General features: G+C 42.4%; 1 protein-coding gene across 1 annotated transcript in view; it reads left to right on the plus strand.

Annotated features, from left to right (window-relative positions):
* ankhb (ANKH inorganic pyrophosphate transport regulator b) overlaps nt 1-18,588 on the plus strand; it is a 108,489-nt gene that overhangs the window by 53,856 nt on the left and 36,045 nt on the right. Inside the window, exons 4-6 of the mRNA XM_029641969.2 lie at nt 289-372; nt 812-982; nt 11,354-11,488. Of these exons, the coding sequence (XP_029497829.2) occupies nt 289-372; nt 812-982; nt 11,354-11,488 (390 nt within the window). The remainder of the gene's footprint in view (nt 1-288; nt 373-811; nt 983-11,353; nt 11,489-18,588) is intronic.

An 18,588-nucleotide genomic window follows, 5' to 3' on the forward strand; every position in this document is an offset into this window, starting at 1 on the left:
GTTTTGAATGTTTTTAGCTGACTAGAAATTGAGTAATTCTTGAAGCAAGCAAGCGCATTATGATGAGTCAGTTTGAAAAGAGTCTAGTTGTCTTGCATTGTTAGTGGACCAGTTAGTGAATATCGGCTCCTACAGCTATTCGTTGACTACTTGTTGTAAATAATACAATGTTTGTCATTGTTGTTACAGTATATAATAATGCATCAAATTAATTGTATATGTCCCTATTGAAATAGATAACGATGAATTTTAAAAAATGATCCATGGTCTGTTTGTCCTCTGTTTCAGGCCTGGACACATGCCGGTATTCTACTGAAGCACAAACACAGCCTATTAGTGGGCTGTGCCTCCGTCTCTGATGTCATAGCTCAGGTAAGAATCAGTTATCAATGGGTCTATTCATGAATTGCATTTGATATACATATTGTCATAGTGATTCAGGAGGGTGCAAAGCAGAGTATAGGGAGAAGTATGGGCATTAGTTAATTTTGTACTGCATTGTGCAATCTAGTAGTATTTGTTTTTACTATTTGCATTTGCTTGACTCTGTGTGCCTCAAGTATAAAATCCTTATTTTATCATTGCAACTTAAAATTAAGGACCTATATTAGCAGATCATTCTACTTGAGATGGCTTAGAGAAGTTGTACAGTGATCAAAAGTGAATGTGTCATTCTGATTCTCTGGTTAGGACATGTCAACATGTCTGCCTTTCTCTGTCTTCCTCTTAAAACCACACCAACATTTTATCTGCCTCTTCTTTCTTCACTTCCTGCCATCCTCCCTCTCTCTCTATCCATCTTTCCCTCCAGATTGTCTTTGTGGCCATCTTGCTTCACAGTCATTTGGAGTGTCTGGAGCCTATGTTGATCCCCATCTTGTCCCTCTACATGGGGGCCCTGGTGCGCTTCACTATTGTAGGACTGGGTTACTACCGCAACATCCACGACAACATCCCAGAATCCAGCGGGCCTGAAGTGGGGGTAGGTCAGATGGGGACAGGAGATTAACTTTGTATTTCTACAGTGGTCTGTTTGGATGTTAGAAATGCTTTGTGTAGAACATATGATTATCCTTTATGTAGAATTGTGTCAACTCTATGTATTACATTTCAATCTAAAACATTCTGAACATTTCACCTCACTGAACACACCCCAGGTGTCAAAGTTAACAGTGTAGAGCTTCTATATAAATGAACTACCTGAGGATGCATGATCTGTTAAAAATCTTTACAGTAAGTCACATTGCATGTCAATGCTCTATGGGTCTGATTGAAGGCAGTTGATACGCTCGTCTGATGAAGAGGACCAAAGCACAGCGTGGTACGTGTGCAAACTGAACACTGAACCAAATAACAAAGTGGAACAAAACAAAACAACTACCCACAAAACTACCCACCGTCGCTGGAGTCTCCGGACTGGACTGGAGGCAGTCGCTGGAGTCTCCGGACCGGACTGGAGGCCGTCGCTGGAGTCTCCGGACCGGACTGGAGGCCGTCGCTGGAGTCTCCGGACCGGACTGGAGGCCGTCGCTGGAGGCTCCGGGCCGGACTGGAGGCCGTCGCTGGAGGCTCCGGGCCGGACTGGAGGCCGTCGCTGGAGGCTCCGGACCGGACTGGAGGCCGTCGCTGGAGGCTCCGGACCGGACTGGAGGCCGTCGCTCCGGACCGGACTGGAGGCCGTCGCTCCGGACCGGACTGGAGGCCGTCGCTCCGGACCGGACTGGAGGCCGTCGCTGGAGGCTCCGGAGATCATGCCATGGATCATCACTGGAGGCTTTGTGCCATGGATCATCACTGGAGGCTTTGTGCCATGGATCATCACTGGAGGCTTTGTGCCATGGATCATCACTGGAGGCTTTGTGCCATGGATCATCACTGGAGGCTTTGTGCCATGGATCATCACTGGAGGCTTTGTGCCATGGATCATCACTGGAGGCTTTGTGCCATGGATCATCACTGGAGGCTTTGTGCCATGGATCATCACTGGAGGCTTTGTGCCATGGATCATCACTGGAGGCTTTGTGCCATGGATCATCACTGGAGGCTTCGTGCCATGGATCATCACTGGAGGCTTCGTGCCATGGATCATCACTGGAGGCTTCGTGCCATGGATCATCACTGGAGGCTTCGTGCCATGGATCATCACTGGAGGCTTCGTGCCATGGATCATCACTGGAGGCTTCTTGCCATGGATCATCACTGGAGGCTTCGTGCCATGGATCATCACTGGAGGCCTTCGTGCCATGGATCATCACTGGAGGCTTCGTGCCATGGATCATCACTGGAGGCTTCGTGCCATGGATCATCACTGGAGGCTTCTTGACATGGATCATCACTGGAGGGAGGAGACATATGGGCAGTCTGGTACGTGGAGCTGCCACAGGGCTCACCAGGCTGGGGAGACATACAAGAGGATTAATTCTGGGTGCAGAAACAGGACTGAGCAGGCTGGAGGGACATACGGGAGGCCCTGTCCTTGGCAGAGGCACCGGATACACAGGGCCATGGAGGCACACTGGAGGTCTCGAGCTAAGAGCCTGCACAACCCGTCCTGGCTGGATGGTGACTTTGGCCTGGCACGTGCGGGGCGCAGGCACAGGGCGCACTGGGCTGTGCAGACGCACTGGAGACACAGTGCGCAGAGCCGGCGCAGGATACCCTGGGCCGTAGAGACGTACTGGAGGTCTGGAGAGCAGGGCAGGCACAATCCCTCCTGGCTGGATGCTCACCCTAGCCCGGCAGATGCGGGGAGCTGGGATGTAGCTCACCTGGCTAAGAACGCGTATAACCCGGTGCACCGCATAACCCGGTGCCTGACCAGTACGACGCCTGCCATGGTAAGCACGGGGAGTTGGCTCAGGTCTCCAACCTGGCTCAGCCAATCTCCCTGTGTGCCTCCTTCCCCCAAAAATTTGGGAGTGGCCTCCCGGTCTTTAATGCCAGCCATGTCACCGTATAATCCTTGGCCCAGCTGCCTCCGCCTTGCCTTCCTTGCTGCTTCGAGCTGCTCCCATTGCAGTCGATCTTTTCCGGCCAGGATCTCCTCCCACGTGTAGGATCCTTTGCCGTCCAGGATGTCCTCCCATGTCCAGTCCTCCTTACCACGCTGCTTGGTCCTTTGATGGTGGGTAGTTCTGTAATGCTCGTCTGAAGAAGAGGACCAAAGAACAGCGTTGTACGTGTTCATGATTATTTATTCAAACTGAACACTGAAACAAAATAACAAAGTGGAACAAAACAAAACACAACTACCCACAAAACACAAGTGGGAAAAAGCTGCCTAAAGTATGATTCTCAATCAGAGACAACGATAGACAGCTGCCTTTGAGAACCACACCCGGCCAAACACACAGAAATAGAAAACATAGAAATAAAGAAACTAGAATGCCCACCCTAGTCACACCCTGGCCTAACCAAAATAGAGAATAAAAGCCTCTATGGCCAGGGTGTGACAGCAGTGACACATTATAAACAGCGGGTCATTCAGTTCATTGACTGTTGGTTCATCAGTGATATAATTAGTAGAATATCCAATTAATTTCAATATGACTTTTATAATCCCAAGGTAAATTAAAATGGAAGGATAGAATAGAATAGAATAGTAAAAAATGCCGTCCTGCTCCTCTCCTCACTACTTAACTTCCCCTCACAGTCCCTTCAGTTTCCCTTAAGTCTCGTTAGTTTGGCTGCTCATCCTACCTTAATTATCCCACACCCATCATAGCCCTGCCATTCCCAACCAATCAGAGCGCTTGGAAATGCGCATCTGGATGCTGCACCCACTCAGGTCAGAGTGTTATCATCGTCCGAAGGGAGAATACGCATGTTTCTGAGGACTTTTTATTGTCGACAGTAACACGAATGTCTGAATGATGTGTGTGTATCTCAAAAAACACAACAATAAGATTCCAAGTCATTTGGATTACCAAAATCATATAAACATCTTCAAAGGAAACAGCTCCGAGGGCTCTCATCTCCTTCCTTTAGGTCGTCTTGTTATTGGTAATCAAGCCTACTACTGTTGTGTTGTCTGCAAACTTGATGATTTAGTTGAAGGCGTGCATGGTCAGGCAGTCATGGGTGAACATGGTGTACACGAGGGAGCTGAGCACACATCCTTGTGGGGCCCCAGTGTTGAGAATCAGCAAAGTTTGGGGCGGCCCGTCAAGAAGTCCTGGACCCAATTGCACAGGGCGTGGTTGAGACCCAGAGCATCGAGCTTGATGATGAGCTTGGAGGGTACTATGGTGTTGTATGCTGAGCTATAGTCATTGAACAGCATTCTTATATAGGTATTCCTCTTGTCCAGATGGGATAGGGCAGTGTTCAGTGTTATGGCGATTGCATCGTCTGTGGAGCTATTGGGGCAGTAAGCAAGTTGAAGTGGGTCTAGGGTGACAGGTAAGGTGGAGGTGATATGATTCTTGACTAGTCTCTCAAAGCACTTCATGATGACAGAAGTGAGTGCTACGGGGCGATAAGTCATTTAGTTCAGTTACCTTTGCCTTCTTGGGTACAGGAACAATGGTGGCCATCTTGAAGCATGTGGGTACAGCAGACTGGGATAGGGAGCAATTAAATATGTCCGCAAACACACCAGCCAGCTGGTCTGCGCATGCTCTGAGGACGCAGCTAGGGATGATGTCTGGGCCAGCAGCCTTGCGAGGGTTAACACGTTTAAATATCTTACTCACGTTGGCCACGTAGGAGAGCCCACAGTCCTTGGTTGTGGGCCGCGTCGGTGGCACTGTATTGTCCTCAAAGCAGGCAAAGAAGGTGTTTAGTTTGTTTGGAAGTAAGACGTCGGTGTCCGTGACATGGCTGGTTTTCCTTTGTAGTCTTTGTCTGTAGACCCTGCCACATATTGGTTGCTCCACTAAAAGTTTTGCGATTATGCTGCGGTACTTACCGAGGTAATTTGTTGTTTAGTATGGTACCCTGCATCACCACTTCATTGCTCCAGACCAGCGCAAGGCAGAGTTAGAGCACGGATTATGCTTTTGGGTCCTAATGTGTCTATAACTGACAATGAATGTAAACCATAAACCTACATATAAACGGATAATTGTGCACAACTTCAGTAGTACTTACTAAAACTGTTATTACACTACGGTTTTTAGGATTATTTTGCTCTAACTGGAGTACTGGAGGCCCGACCAGTCACATTGTACAGTGCCTGAGTGGCGCAACTGTCTAAGACACTGCATGTGTTGCTACAGATGCTTTCTCTCTAAACAGAAATAAATCATTTTAAGTAACAAACAGGCTTTATTTACAAATTAGTAACAATGTCTCACCCCATGTTCAAGAATGTATTTTTCGCACTCATTTGACACAAAATCATCTCCAAAATTAACCCTGTTATTAGCAGAACAATATATACTGGTCATATTGTTCATGGCTCACAATGAGATTGCCTTGCAGTTCTCCAGCTGTATCCACTGGAGCACGCGAGGTTCAAGGCATGAGGGCAGGGGGCACGGGATGGGCCGCAGAGCTGCGCACACAAGACCGACCTAAGACCATGGGGATGGGAGGGGGGGGGGGCATTGCACTAAGGGGCATTTTAAGGGGCATTGCACTAATAATGGCGCTGACTAGGGATACGTTCCCACTGTTCTGTTCTTAGTGCCAGTCTGCACGTTCAAACTAAAACAATGTAACTAACAATGGCATCTTTATGCTTTCGTTAATAAAATAATGATAAAAATACTCAATGTTTATTTAGTTATGGATCCATAACGTATTACTATGGGAATAAATATCACTGAATTACAGAAATATCCTCCATATGTAATTATTGGCGGAGAGTCACGTCATATTTTTCGATATACTGTAGGCAACATGAGTCTCACTAGTGTTGAGTAATGTGATGTTAAAAGTGGTGTAGGTTTTATCAATGAGATTCACTGAATTTCCGTTTGGGTATTGATTAGACTAGAATTATAAAATGGGGGTGTAGAAATGTTATGCTCTTAGTGTAACCTTTTATTTAACTAGGCAAGTCATGTAAGAACATATTCTTCTTTACACGGACAGCCTAACCCAGAGGGTTTTTTGTTTTTCTTGGAATAGAAACCCCATAATGTTAAGCAACATTTCTTTAAATCAGTCCCATATACTATGTTCTTACAAAAACAGGTTTTAAATTCTGTAGTATTGCCACTATAGAAGGCTATCAAATGCTTCTCAAAGATGCCCTGTGGTGGTCAAACTAGCACTAACTAGCATTAATGGTACCAATGGTTCACACTTAAATAATGTGCCATAGAATTCTGCGGCACCATGCAAGCTGCACCGCAGTACGCTGCAACTTTTAAAGGATGAACCACTGTACTTCTCTTGTCTAAGCTGTTGAATTGCGACTCCACTTTGACTCTATACTGACATTTTGCTTGTTTGATTGCCTTGCGGAAAGAATAACTACACAGTTTGTATTCTGACATATTCCCAGTCACCTTTCCATGGTTAAATGTGGTGGTTCGTGCTTTCAGTTTTGCGCAAATGTCGCCATCTATCCACGGTTTCTGGTTAGGGTAGGTTTTAATAGTCACAGTAGGTACAACATCTCCTATGCACAGATTTGCCAAAACGAGGGCAGGGGAGGGCCTTGTATGCATCGCGGAAGTTAGAGTAGTAGTGATCCAGAGTTTTTCCAGAGCGAGTACTACAGCCAGTATGCTGATTGAATTTAGGTAGCTTGTTCTCTAATTTGCTTTGTTAACCTCTTCAGTCGACCCTCTACTTTTTTGAACATTTTGTTAAAAATCGCGCAACATTTCAGCGCCCTGCTACTCATGCCAGGAATATAGTACGTTCATATGGTTAGAATGTGTGGATAGGGAACCCTCGGACGTTTTTAAAACTGGTTAAATCACGACTGTGGCTATTACATAACGTGCGTTACATCGGAAAGCGCAGGAAAACCTGATCACAGAAAATGGAAATAAATATCCTTGCGCCACTTCCAGCAATTGTTAACAGTGAGCCGAATTAGATAAGACCGAGCATTCAACTCCCACAGCATCCCCATGTTGTCTAGAGTCTTGTGAATTGAATCCTCTTTGATTCTTGGTTGAACCGAAAGAGGGGCACGACTTACCTCCGGTCTCCGCCCAGATCATTCCGGAAGAGCTCTCTCCTGAAATTTTTTCCAAGACGACAGCTAATGATATTTACATCGCCTACGGATGATTTTTATCGCTTATTAACGTTTACTAATACCTAAAGTAGCATTACAAACGTATTTCGAAGTGTTTTGTGAAAGTTTATCGTCTACTTTTTGAATTTAAAAAAATGACGTTACGTTGTGAAATCGCTGTTTTTTTCGTTTATCACACAGTCTACATATAACGATATCTTGGCTTTATATGGCCCGATTTAATCGAAATAAAGACCCAATAGTGTTTATGGGACATCTAGGAGTGCCAACAAAGAAGATGGTGAAAGGTAATGACTGTTTTCTATTTTATTGTGCGGTTTGTGTAACGCCGAAATGCTAATTATTTTGTTTACGTCCCCTGCTGTGCTTTTCTGTTGTAGTGTATTGGTGCATGCTATCAGATAATAGCTTCTCATGCTGTCGCCGAAAAGCATTTTAAAAATCGGACTTGTTGCCTGGATTCACAACGAGTGTAGCTTTAATTTGATACCCTGCATGTGTATTTTAATGAACTTTTGAGTTTTAACTAATACTATTAGCATTTAGCGTAGCGCATTTGCATTTCCAGAGCTCTAGTTGGGACGCAAGCGTCCCAAGTAGAGGCAACAGGTTAAAATCCCCAGCGACAATAAACACAGACTCAGGATATATGGTTTCCAGTTTGCATAATGTCCAGTGAAGTTCCTTGAGGGCCGTTGTGGTATCGGCTTGTGGGGTGATATACATGGCTGTGACTATAAGGAGAATTCCCTTGGGAGATAATACAGTCGGCATTTGTTTTTGAGGAATTCTAGGTCAGGTGAACAAAAGGACTTGAGTTCCTGTATGTTGTTACAAATACACCATGAGTCGTTAATAATGAAACATACAGCCCTGACCTTCTTCTTCCCGGAGAGATATTTTTTCATGTCATCGCGACTCACAAAGAATCCAGGTGGCTGTACCGACTCTGACAGCATATCCAGAGAGAGCCATGTTTCCGTGAAACAGTATGTTTCAATCCCTGATGTCTCTATGGAAAGCAACCCTTTCCCTAAATTCGTCTACCTTGTTATCTAGAGACTGGACATTATCACGTAATATACTTGGAAGCGGTGGGTGGTGTGCCCACCTCCGAAGTCTGACCAGAAGACCGCTCTGTCTACCTCTTCTCTGGCGGCGTTGTTTTTTGGTCAGCCTCTGGAATGAGTTCAAATGCCCTGGGTGGTTCTGACAAAGGATCTGCTTCGGGAAAGTCATACTGGTCGTAGTGCTGGTCAGTTGACACCGCTCTGATATCCAATAGTTCTTCCCGGCTGTGTGTAATACCACTTAAGATTTTCTGGGCTAACAGTGTAAGAAATAATACATACAAAAACTAATTGCTGCAAAGTTTCCTAAGGACTAGAAGTGAGGCAGCGCTCTCTGTCGGGCACTATCTTAACCTCCAGCGACGAGAAATCCCGTATCCGGGAGCGTAATCATAGCCTCAAGCACATTACCATAACGCAACGTTTCCTATTCATGAAAATCGCAAATGAAATGAAATAAATATATTCAAACACAAGCTTAGCCTTTTGTTAACAACACTGTCATCACAGATTTTCTAAATATGCGGTACAGCCAACGCTAGACAAGCATTTGTGTAAGTTTAGCATGGCATAATGCTATGCTAGGCTGTGCTGGCAGCAGGCAACATTTTCACAAAAATAAGAAAAGCAACCAAATTAAATCATTTACCTTTGAAGAACTTCAGATGCTTTCACTCAGGAGACTCCCAGTTAGATAGCACATGTTCCTTGACGAAAAACGTCACGTTTGTTCATCCTGCTTGGCTGAGAAATCGACAGAAAAATACTTAAACTATAACGCATTAGCATAACGCAACTTTTTATATTCATGAAAATCGCAAATGAAATGAAATAAATATATTGAAACACAAGCTTAGCCTTTTGTTAACAACACTGTCATCTCAGATTTTCAAAATATGCTTTTCAAACAAAGCTACACAAACATTTGTGTAAGAGTATTGATAGCCTAGCATAGCATTAAGCCTAGCATTCAGCAGGCAACATTTTCACAAAAACAAGAAAAGCATTCAAATAAAATCATTTACCTTTGAAGAACTTCGGATGTTTTCAATGAGGAGACTCTCAGTTAGATAGCAAATGTTCATTTTTTCCCCAAAATATTATTTGTGTAGGAGAAATCGCTCCGTTTTGTTCATCACTTTTGGCTAAGAAAAAAAAAAACGAAAATTCATTCACTACAACGCCAAACTTTTTTCCAAATTAACTCCATAATATCGACAGAAACATGGCAAACGTTGTTTAGAATCATCCTTAACCTCATAGTCCGACCAAACCCGTATGCGGTAGCGTAACTACAGCCTCAAGCTCATTAGCATAACGCAACGTTAGCGATTTCTAAAAATCGCAAATGAAATGAAATAAATATGCCTGTTCTCAAGCTTATCCTTTTCTTAACAATCCTGTCGTCTCAGATTTTCAAAATATGCTTTAGAACCAGAGAAAATCACTAATTTGTGTAAGAGTGGTGATAGCTAGCTTAGCATTAGCGTTAGCATTTAGCACGCAACATATTCACAAAAACCAGCCAAGGAATCAAATAAAATAATTTACCTTTGAAGAACTTCAGATGTTTCAATGAGGAGACTCTCAGTTACATAGCAGATGTCCAGTTTTTCCTGAAAGATTCTTGTGTAGGACACATCGTTCCCTTTTGTTACTATGCATATGGCTACCGAAACTAACCGAAAATTCAGTCACCTACATGTCAAACTTTTTCCGAATTAACTCCATAATATCGACTGAAACATGGAAAACGTTGTTTGAATCAATCCTGAAGGTGGTTTGTCATATTTCTCTCCATTGAAAGCACCGTCCTTGTAGCCTGGTTTGTTCTGAGATTTGAATGGAAAAATACCGGGACCTGACTTTTGCGCACCGATTGCCACGCAGACACCAAGTGGGACACCTGGTAAATGTAGTCCCTTATGGTCAATCTTCCAATGATATGCCTACAAATACGTCACAATGCTGCAAAGACCTTGGGAAACAAGAGAAAGAGTCCGTTCATTCCTGTCGCATTCACAGCCATATAAGGCGATCATGGAAAACGTAGCCTCAGAAATCCTGTGCATTTCCTGGTCGGTCATACATCTTGGTTTTGCCCGAAGAATTTGTTCTAAGGGACTCACAGTGAAAATCTTTGCATTTCTGGAAACGTAAGACTGTCTTCTTTCCAAAACTATCAATTCCAAGCATATTCGAGCATCTTTTCGTGACAAAATATTGCGCTTAAAACGGGCACGTCTTTTTATCCAAAAATGAAATACTGCCCCTAGAGTCTTAACAGGTTAAGGTGTTTTTCACATGTCTATTCGATGATAAATCCTTCGTGGCAGTTGGGTTTCTCCTCAGTAGCAAACGGAAAAGTACTTGCAGCTGGAGATTACGCAATAATTGCAATGGAGGACACCAAGCGACCATCTGGTAAATGTAGTCTCTTAGGGTCAATCTTCCAATGATATGCCTACAAATACGTCAGACACCTTGGGGAGAACGTGGAAAAGGTAAGCTGACTCCTAGCTCCTCCACAGCCATATAAGGAGTCATTGCCATGAGGCGGTTTTAAAAAATGCGGCACTTCCTGATTGTATTTTTATCTGGGGTTTTTCTGTAACATCAGTTATGTGGCACTCACAGACAATATCTTTGCAGTTTTGGAAACGTCAGAGTGTTTTCTTTCCAAAGCTGTCAATTATATGCATAGTCGAGCATCTTTTCGTGGCAAAATATCTAGTTTAAAACGGGAACGTTTTTCATCCAAAAATTAAAAGAGCACCCCCTATATCGAAGAAGTTAAACAACAATAGATACTGTATACTTGTTAGATAGTACTGCACTGTTGGAGCTAGAAACACAAGCATTTCGTTACACCTGCAATAAAATCAGCTTAACACAGGTATGTGACAAATAAAATTGAGTGATTTGATTTGAGGGTACCAGTAACGTGGCAATATGCACAGGGTTCCCTGAGATAGAACTTTAGTTACAATATAATATGACTTAATATTCCACCATATGATGGAACTTTAGTTACAATGGAATTACTTTATTGCACAGTTGCATTTGAATATGCTCATCACTTTCTCCCATGCCTCCCTCCCTCTTTCTCCATCGCCCGCAGGGTGACGCTACCATCAAGAAGATGCTGAGTTTCTGGTGGCCCCTGGCGCTGATCCTGGCAATGCAGAGAATCAGCAGGCCTATCGTCAACCTCTTTGTCTCCCGGGACCTCAAGGGAAGCTCGGCTGCCACCGAGGCAAGTGTCCTACCGACCTCATATGAGGATTTTAAGCACACAACACACTTTTCCAGTCTAGCAAGAAGATGATATTCTGAACAATGTAGTAGTGTTTCCCCACCCCAGAATGCTTTTGGTTTTGATATGGTCCAGTACATAATCCATATACAAATATCATAGTGAATTCATGATGTGAATTTTCATACTTTGTCATATTTCTATATATCAGTTTTATGACAATTTACCCAAAATATTTCAACTACTTTATTACTTTACCCAAAATATTATGACATTAGTGATCGTCAAAATGTGTGAAATTTGCAAACGTCTAAATCAACATTTTGGCCATTTCAAATTGTATTGGTCAGATGTTGCGCCTTCTCCACCACACTGTCTTTGTGGGTGGACCATTTTGGTTTGTCCGTGATGTGCACACTGAGGAACTTAAAACTCTCCACCTTCTCCACTGCTGTCCCATCGATGTGGATAGAGGGGTGCTCCCTCTCCTGTTTCCTGAAGACCACGATCATCTCCTTTGTTTTGTTGACGTTGATTGAGAGGTTTTTTTCATCTCCAATTTGGTCTTCAGACCAAAGGACAAATTTCCACCGGTCTAATGTAAATTGCTCGTGTTTCTTGGCCCCAGCAAGTCTCTTCTTCTTATTGGTGTCCTTTAGTAATGTTTTTTGTTGCAGCAATTCAAACCTGAAGCCCTGATTCACACAGTCTCCTGTGAACAGTTGATGTTGAGATGTGTCTGTTACTTGAACTCTGTGAAGCAATTATTTGAGCTGCAATTTCTGAGGCTGATAACTCGAATGAACTTATCCTCTGCAGCAGAGGTAACTCTGGGTTTTCTTTTCCTGTGGCGGTCCTCGTGAGAGACAGTTTCATCATAGCGCTTGATGGTTTTTGCGATTCCACTTGAAGAAACTTTCAAAGTTCTTGAAATGTACTGTATTAACTGACCTTCATGTCTTAAAGTAATGATGGACTGTTGTTTCTCTTTCCTTATTTGAGCTGTTCTTGCCATAATATGGACTTGGTCTTTTACCAAAATTTAGCTATCTTCTGTATACCTACCTTGTCACAACACAACTGATTTGCTCAAATGCATTAAGAAGGAAATAAATTCCACAAATTAACAAGGCACACCTGTTAATTGAAATGCATTCCTGGTGACTACCTCAGGAAGATGGTTGAGAGAATGCCAAGTGTGTGCAAAGCTGTCATCAAAGCAAAGGGTGACTATTTGAATCTCAAATCTCAAATATACACTGCTCAAAAAAATTAAGTGAACACTAAAATAACACATCCTAGATCTGAATGAATGAAATATTCTTATTAAATACTTTTTTCTTTACATAGTTGAATGTGCTGACAACAAAATCATACAAAAATGATCAATGGAAATCAAATTTTTCAACCCATGGAGGTCTGGATTTGGAGTCACACTCAAAATTAAATTGGAAAACCACACTACAGGCTGATCCAACTTTGATGTAATGTCCTTAAAACAAGTCAAAATGAGGCTCAGTAGTGTGTGTGTGTGGCCTCCACGTGCCTGTATGACCTCCCTACAATGCCTGGGCAGGCTCCTGATGAGGTGGCGGATGGTCTCCTGAGGGATCTCCTCCCAGACCTGGACTAAAGCATCCGCCAACTCCTGGACAGTCTGTGGTGCAACGTGGCGTTGGTGGATGGAGCAAGACATGATGTCTCAGATGTGCTCAATTGGATTCAGGTCTGGGGAACGGGTGGGCCAGTCCATAGCATCAATGCCTTCCTCTTGCAGGAACTGCTGACACATTCCAGCCACATGAGGTCTAGCATTGTCTTGCATTAGGAGGAACCCAGGGCCAACCGCACCAGCATATGGTCTCACAAGGGGTCTGAGGATCTCATCTCGGTACCTAATGGCAGTCAGGCTACCTCTGGCGAGCACATTGGAAGGCTGTGCGCCCCCCAAAGAAATGCCACCCCACACCATGACTGACCCACCGCCAAACCGGTCATGCTGGAGGATGTTGCAGGCAGCAGAACGTTCTCCACGGCGTCTCCAGACTGTCACGTCTGTCACATGTGCTCAGTGTGAACCTGCTTTCATCTGTGAAGAGCACAGGGCGCCAGTGGCGAATTTGCCAATCTTGGTGTTCTCTGGCAAATGCCAAACGTCCTGCACGGTGTTGGGCTGTAAGCACAACCCCCACCTGTGGACGTCGGGCCCTCATACCACCCTCATGGAGTCTGTTTCTGACCATTTGAGCAGACACATGCACATTTGTGGCCTGCTGGAGGTCATTTTGCAGGGCTCTGGCAGTGCTCCTCCTGCTCCTCCTTGCACAAAGGCGGAGGTAGCGGTCCTGCTGCTGGGTTGTTGCCCTCCTACGGCCTCCTCCACGTCTCCTGATGTACTGGCCTGTCTCCTGGTAGCGCCTCCATGCTCTGGACACTACGCTGACAGACACAGCAAACCTTCTTGCCACAGCTCGCATTGATGTGCCATCCTGGATGAGCTGCACTACCTGAGCCACTTGTGTGGGTTGTAGACTCCATCTCATGCTACCACTAGAGTGAAAGCACCGCCAGCATTCAAAAGTGACCAAAACATCAGCCAGGAAGCATAGGAACTGAGAAGTGGTCTGTGGTCACCACCTGCAGAACCACTCCTTTATTGAGAGCGTCTTGCTAATTGCCTATAATTTCCACCTGTTGTCTATTCCATTTGCACAACAGCATGTGAAATTTATTGTCAATCAGTGTTGCTTCCTAAGTGGACAGTTTTATTTCACAAAGTGTGATTGACTTGGAGTTACATTGTGTTGTGTAAGTGTTCCCTTTATTTTTTTGAGCAGTGTATTTTGATTTGTTTAACACTTTTTTGGTTACTTCATGATTCCATATGTATTATTTCATCATTTTGATGACTTCACTATTATTCTACAATGTAAATAGTAAAAATAAAGAAAAACCCTTGAATGAGTAGGTATTCTAAAACTTTTGACCGGTATATGTGTGTGTGTATGTATATATATATAGATATATATATCTATATATATATATATATACATACATACATACATACATACATACATACATACATACATACATACATACATACAGTGCCTTGCGAAAGTATTCGGCCCCCTTGAACTTTGCGACCTTTTGCCACATTTCAGGCTTCAAACATAAAGATATAAAACTGTATTTTTTTGTGAAGAATCAACAAGTGGGACACAATCATGAAGTGGAACGACATTTATTGGATATTTCAAACTTTTTTAACAAATCAAAAACTGAAAAATTGGGCATGCAAAATTATTCAGCCCCTTTACTTTCAGTGCAGCAAACTCTCTCCAGAAGTTCAGTGAGGATCTCTGAATGATCCAATGTTGACCTAAATGACTAATGATGATAAATACAATCCACCTGTGTGTAATCAAGTCTCCGTATAAATGCACCTGCACTGTGATAGTCTCAGAGGTCCGTTAAAAGCGCAGAGAGCATCATAAAGAACAAGGAACACACCAGGCAGGTCCGAGATACTGTTGTGAAGAAGTTTAAAGCCGGATTTGGATACAAAAAGATTTCCCAAGCTTTAAACATCCCAAGGAGCACTGTGCAAGCGATAATATTGAAATGGAAGGAGTATCAGACCACTGCAAATCTACCAAGACCTGGCCGTCCCTCTAAACTTTCAGCTCATACAAGGAGAAGACTGATCAGAGATGCAGCCAAGAGGCCCATGATCACTCTGGATGAACTGCAGAGATCTACAGCTGAGGTGGGAGACTCTGTCCATAGGACAACAATCAGTCGTATATTGTACAAATTTGGCCTTTATGGAAGAGTGGCAAGAAGAAAGCCATTTCTTAAAGATATCCATAAAAAGTGTTGTTTAAAGTTTGCCACAAGCCACCTGGGAGACACACCAAACATGTGGAAGAATGTGCTCTGGTCAGATGAAACCAAAATTGAACTTTTTGGCAACAATGCAAAAAGTTATGTTTGGCATAAAAGCAACACAGCTCATCACACTGAACACACCATCCCCACTGTCAAACATGGTGGTGGCAGCATCATGGTTTGGGCCTGCTTTTCTTCAGCAGGGACAGGGAAGATGGTTAAAATTGATGGGAAGATGGATGGAGCCAAATACAGGACCATTTTGGAAGAAAACCTGATGGAGTCTGCAAGAGACCTGAGACTGGGACTGAGATTTGTCTTCCAACAAGACAATGATCCAAAACATAAAGCAAAATCTACAATGGAATGGTTCAAAAATAAACATATCCAGGTGTTAGAATGGCCAAGTCAAAGTCCAGACCTGAATCCAATCGAGAATCTGTGGAAAGAACTGAAAACTGCTGTTCACAAATGCTCTCCATCCAACCTCACTGAGCTCGAGCTGTTTTGCAAGGAGGAATGGGAAAAAAAATTCAGTCTCTCGATGTGCAAAACTGATAGACATACCCCAAGCGACTTACAGCTGTAATCGCAGCAAAAGGTGGCGCTACAAAGTATTAACTTAAGGGGGCTGAATAATTTTGCACGCCCAATTTTTCAGTTTTTGATTTGTTAAAAAAGTTTGAAATATCCAATAAATGTCGTTCCACTTCATGATTTTATCCCACTTGTTGTTGATTCTTCACAAATACAGTTTTATATCTTTATGTTTGAAGCCTGAAATGTGGCAAAAGGTCGCAAAGTTCAAGGGGGCCGCATACTTTCGCAAGGCACTGTACATACAGTTCTGGAAATAATTATCAGTTTCTCTGGTTTTACTATTTATATGTGTTTGGGTAAAATGAACATTTATGTTTTATTCTATAAACTACTGACAACATTTCTCCCAAATTCCAAATAAAAATATTGTTATTTAGAGGATTTATTTGCAGAAAATGACAACTGGTCAAAATAACAAAAAAGATGCAGTGTTGTCAGCTATGGCTGGCAACAACACCTGACTCTGTACTTCAGGCTGCTGCCACAGATCAAGCAGCACCAGCACTTCAGGTGAATATCATTTTCATTGCATTGTATGAGGATATTCTTCTTATCTAAACTTGGGAGGTGAATTGAAACAGCCTCTCCGAATATAGATTCCCTTGTTCATGTGTGGTTCGGACGGACCAGTCATCAGCACATTCTGCAGTGCCTCTATTCAATTCTCCAAACACACACACCATACATTGCTGCTAAAGAAATTGATCCTGCTGATCAGCCACTTTACCCCCTGATGGTATGCATATAACTACCTCGTCTATCACTGATATCGTTATTGATATTTTTCTTAGTAAGATGTGGCCAGTGGAGTAGAGTACTACAGTAAAAATACTTGAAAGTACTAAAGTATTCTTTCGGGGTATCTGTACTTTACTTTACTATTCATATTTTTGACAACTTATACTTTTACTTCACTACATTACAAAATAAATTAAAAGTACTTTTTACTCCATACATTTTCCCTGACATCCAAAAGTACTCGTTACATTTTGATAGGAAAATTGTCCAATTCACACACATCCCTGGTCATCCCTACTGATGTTGGAGTGTGCCTCTGGCTATCTGTCAATATAAAAAGAAAATTGTGCCGTCTGGTTTGCTTAATATAAGGAATTTGAAATGACCGGCTCAAATTGGTCTTATGTAGAAACATTTGAAATTGTGTTTTTACATTGGATAAAAGTACAGACTCAGAGCTACAAAATGGTATATCATACACTGCAGTTGAGGAACAATGGGAAAGTAATTCTGCTTAGAAAGTTTACAAACTTGTAAACTCACTTTTGAGAAAATGGCCTTTGAATGTTTTGGTACCTAGTGGAAAGCTCCCCTTTCTCAACACCCATTCAGTTCCCAGCCCCACCCATCTCTTTAAGGATTCACATGTGAGGTCATGTACTAAACAGTGAGTAGTGTAGTAAAGATTAAGACGTGGTAGTAGTGGTAGTAGCCTACAATAAGGAAACATTACAGGTAAACAGAAACTGTACAAATAAAAATATGTAATAAATATTAGATGACACTTTCTCTAGACACACTTGTCTAAATTGATGGATCATATGAAATAAGTTATATAACCCCCAGCAACTTCCAGCGGTGGAAAAAGTACTAAATTGTCATACTTGAGTAAAAGTAAAGATGCCTTAATAGAAAATGACTCAAGTAAAAGTAAAAGTCGCCCTACTTGAGTAAAAGTCTAAAAGTATTTTGGTTTAAAAATACTTAAGAATCAAAAGTAAATGGAATTTCTAGAAAGTAAAAGTATTAGTAATTTCAAATTACTTATATTAAGCAAACCAGACGGCACAATTTTCTTTTTTTTATTGATGGTTAGCCCGGGGCACACTCCAACACTCAGACATAATTTACAAACTAAGCATTTGTGTTTAGTGAGTCTACCAGATCAGATGCAGTAGGGATGTACTCTTGATAAGTGTGCGAATTGAACAATTTCATCAAAATATAACGAGTACATTTGGGTGTCAGGGAAAATGTATGGAGTAATAAGAACATTTATTTTATTTTGGAATGTATAGTGTAGTAAAAGTTGCAAAACATAAATAGTAAAGTAAAGTACAGATACCCCCCCCAAAAAACTATAAGTAGTACTTTCAAGTATTTTTACATAACTTCTTGCGTCGAGCCAACCTGGATCCGGTATCGTGACTACAGCCTCAAGCTCATTACCATAACGCAACGTTAACTATTCATGAAAATCGCAAATGAAATGAAATTAATCTATTTGCTCTCAAGCTTAGCCTTTTGTTAACAACACTGTCATCTCAGATTTTCAAAAATATGCTTCTCTACCATAGCAAACTAGCATTTAGCATTTAGCATTAGCATTTAGCGATAGCATTAGCAGGCCACATTTTCACAAACCAGCAAAAACATTCAATAAATAATTTACCTTTGAAGAACTTCGGATGTTTTCAATGAGAGGACTCTCAGTTAGATAGCAAATGTTCAGTTTTTCCTGAAAGATTTTTTGTGCAGGAGAAATCGGTCCGTTTGGTGCGTCATTTGGCTACCAAAAAAAAACGAAAATTCAGTTATCCAAACGCCAAACTTTTTTCCAAATTAACTCCATAATATCGACTGAAACATGGTAA

The sequence above is a fragment of the Oncorhynchus nerka genome, linkage group LG9b (assembly GCF_034236695.1).
Source record: "Oncorhynchus nerka isolate Pitt River linkage group LG9b, Oner_Uvic_2.0, whole genome shotgun sequence".
In the NCBI taxonomy this organism is placed as follows: Eukaryota; Metazoa; Chordata; class Actinopteri; order Salmoniformes; family Salmonidae; genus Oncorhynchus; species Oncorhynchus nerka.